General features: G+C 38.8%; 1 protein-coding gene across 1 annotated transcript; it reads left to right on the top strand.

Moving 5' to 3' along the window:
* The first annotated feature begins 2,070 nt into the window (after positions 1–2,070).
* Positions 2,071–2,760, top strand: LOC148575548 (uncharacterized). Its single transcript, XM_088502348.1, has 2 exons — positions 2,071–2,214; positions 2,266–2,760. Exons 1-2 carry the CDS (start codon positions 2,071–2,073, stop codon positions 2,758–2,760), a joined length of 639 nt encoding a protein of 212 aa, XP_088358474.1.

Here is a 2,760-nt window from a genome sequence, read left to right as displayed (position 1 = left end):
AAAATATAAAAGTAACTATAAAAGAAGTTCTGGATTGTGTTAAAACATAAAAATTGAGTATGAGACTAAAGTTTAAATGAAGTAACAAGAGTTTTGTTCTACAAAATGTTCTCAGTTTGAGAGAGTGAAAAAAATTTGTGAGTGAGTGTGATTAGTGTATAAAATGGAGGGTTATATTAATTTAAAAATATATTACAATGGTCAAATTTTATCTCATACACATGAAGGTGTGTGTTTTTATGTGAGAATCCATGTGTTATTGTTGTTCCTCTTTCAATAACATATGAAGAACTTAAGAGTATACTTTCTCAAAGTGTAGATCATCAAGTGCAAAAAAGAGTCATAAATATTCTGTATAGGCAGCCAGTGCTAGTATTTGGTGGTTTCGGCCAATTTTAAAGAATGCATGTGATTGATGAAGCTAGTATGCAAAGAATATTTTTTACCTATCATCAAACTAGAGCACAGGCCTCACTTATCGAGTTGTATGTTGAGTTCGAAGAAATCGATAATGTTGACTTTCCAGAACCCAACATAGACTGGGTGGGTTATAATACTGAAAGTGATGAAGAGTTTGAAGGTAATTATGAAGTTGTTGGTCCAACTGAAGATGTAGAGGAAGATGAGATAATGGTTGAAAGAGATGTGGCTGATGTTGCAAATGCACTAACCGGACAACATCCATATGGAGAGTCATCTTTTATACATGCTTTGAATCTTGATGCTATGCATGCACCAGAATTTCCTGAATACGTCAATACAGGTAATTTTGTTGTTGTTGTTGTTATTTACTTTTTTAATATTAGTAATATTATTATTTGTTTTGCTTTTATGTTAGTATTATTTTTATTTTTTAAATTGTTATTACTATTTATTGTTCTCATTATTATTATTAATAGAATATTATTTAGATTTATTTTTGTTTTATTATTGGTGTAGCCCCAGCTGTTGTAGCTGCCGGTGAATTTGCCGTTGGAATGGAGTATAACTCTAGAGAGGTTGTTATTGCATCAGTTAAAGAGTATACCATTCGAAGAGCTCGATTACAGGGTATATGAATCGGAACCAACAATATTCTATGCTAAATGCATACAGTACGGAACAAGTTGTGATTGGCTTATCAGAGTTAGTCTTATGAAAAGACAGTATTGTTGGGTGATAAGGAGGTACAATGGTAGTCACACGTGCACCAGAAGTACCATATCTCAAGATCATGCTAAACTGGATTCTGAAACAATTGCAGAAGCAATAGAGCCATTAGTTGAAGCTAATCCATCCATAAAGGTGAAATCTGTCATTGCTGAAGTACAATTGAAGTTCAACTACACGATAAGTTATCGCAAAGCATGGTTGGCCAAGCAAAAGACAGTGGAGAAAATATTTGGTGGGTGGGAATCTTCATATGAAGCTTTGCCCACATGGTTTGAAGCAATGGTTGCAAAAGAACTATCAGTAGCTGTTGAGTATGAAACTGCATATGGCTATCGAGGGGATGAGTTAGTTGAAGATCTCCGGATTCTAACACAAGTCTTCTGGACTTTCTACCCATGCATTAAAGCATTCAGAAGTTGCAAGCCAGTGGTTCAGATTGACGGCACACATTTGTATGGAAAGTATAAAGGAGCTCTTTTAGTTGCAGTATCACAAGATGGCAATGGAAATATCGTGCCTCTTGCATTTGCCATAGTTGAAGGTGAGACTGCCGATACCTGGCACTTTTTTCTTAGTCATTTGCGAACACAAGTAGTTAATCGGGATGGTGTTGCCCTTATCTCTGATCGACACGAGTCAATCTTCTCAGCTGTGGGTCGTAGTAATGGAGCATGGGAATATCCAAGAGCTATTCACATGTTTTGCATCCGACATATAACATCCAACTTTTTGAGGAGCTTTAAGGCACCACTCCTGCAGAGGCTAATTGTCAACATTGGCTATTCTAGAATAATGCGTGAATTCGATATGGGTTTCCAGAGATTATGTGAGCGGGAGGAGGCTTACAAGCAGTGGTTAGACCGGATCCCTCGATAGCAGTATGCCTTGGCATATGATGGTGGACATCGTTGGGGCCATATGACAACTAACCTAGTGGAGTGCATTAATGGAGTATTGAAAGGGGCACACAATCTTCCGGTTACAGCCCTTGTTAAGGCAACTTTTTACAGGCTAAATGCATTGTTCACAAGGAAGAGAGCTGAGCCTGAGGCTCGTATAAGTGTAGGACAACTATTCTCTGAATATGCAACTTAGAAAATTCTGTCAAATCAGTGTTCAGCGGGAAACATCCAAGTTAACATATTTGATAGGCAGAACGAGGTTTTTGAAGTGCGCAAGATGCCAAGTGGGTTGGAGTTTGCAGTAAACTTGCGCCTTCGGCATTGTGATTGTGGTGAGTTTCAGGTGGATCGAATTCTATGTCGCCATGTATTTTCCTGTTGTGCAAACCAGTGCCTAGATTGGAAACAGTATGTGCACGAGGTTTATACGATGGGTGAGATCCGAAAGGTATACAAGACCCGATTCAGGCCAATAGGAAACCCAACAATATGGCCTGTGCATCAAGGACCAAGACTCGTACCCAATCCCCACCTCAAGCGAGTGACCAAAGGTCATCCTAAGAAAACTTGCTTCTTGAATGAGATGGATATTTGTGACCTACGTGGTCCTAGGCGTTGTAGGCTTTGTGGCAGTGAGGGTCATAGCCGAAGCAGATGCCCGCGCCATGGTGAAATCAGTGCTAGTGGATTAGCTCCAAATTCGTAG

The sequence above is a fragment of the Arachis ipaensis genome, chromosome B1 (assembly GCF_059453495.1).
Source record: "Arachis ipaensis isolate K30076 ecotype BB chromosome B1, ASM5945349v1, whole genome shotgun sequence".
Lineage (NCBI taxonomy): Eukaryota > Viridiplantae > Streptophyta > Magnoliopsida > Fabales > Fabaceae > Arachis > Arachis ipaensis.
The sequence above is the reverse complement of the archived record's forward strand: the minus strand, read 5'-3'. Positions and strand labels throughout refer to the sequence as shown.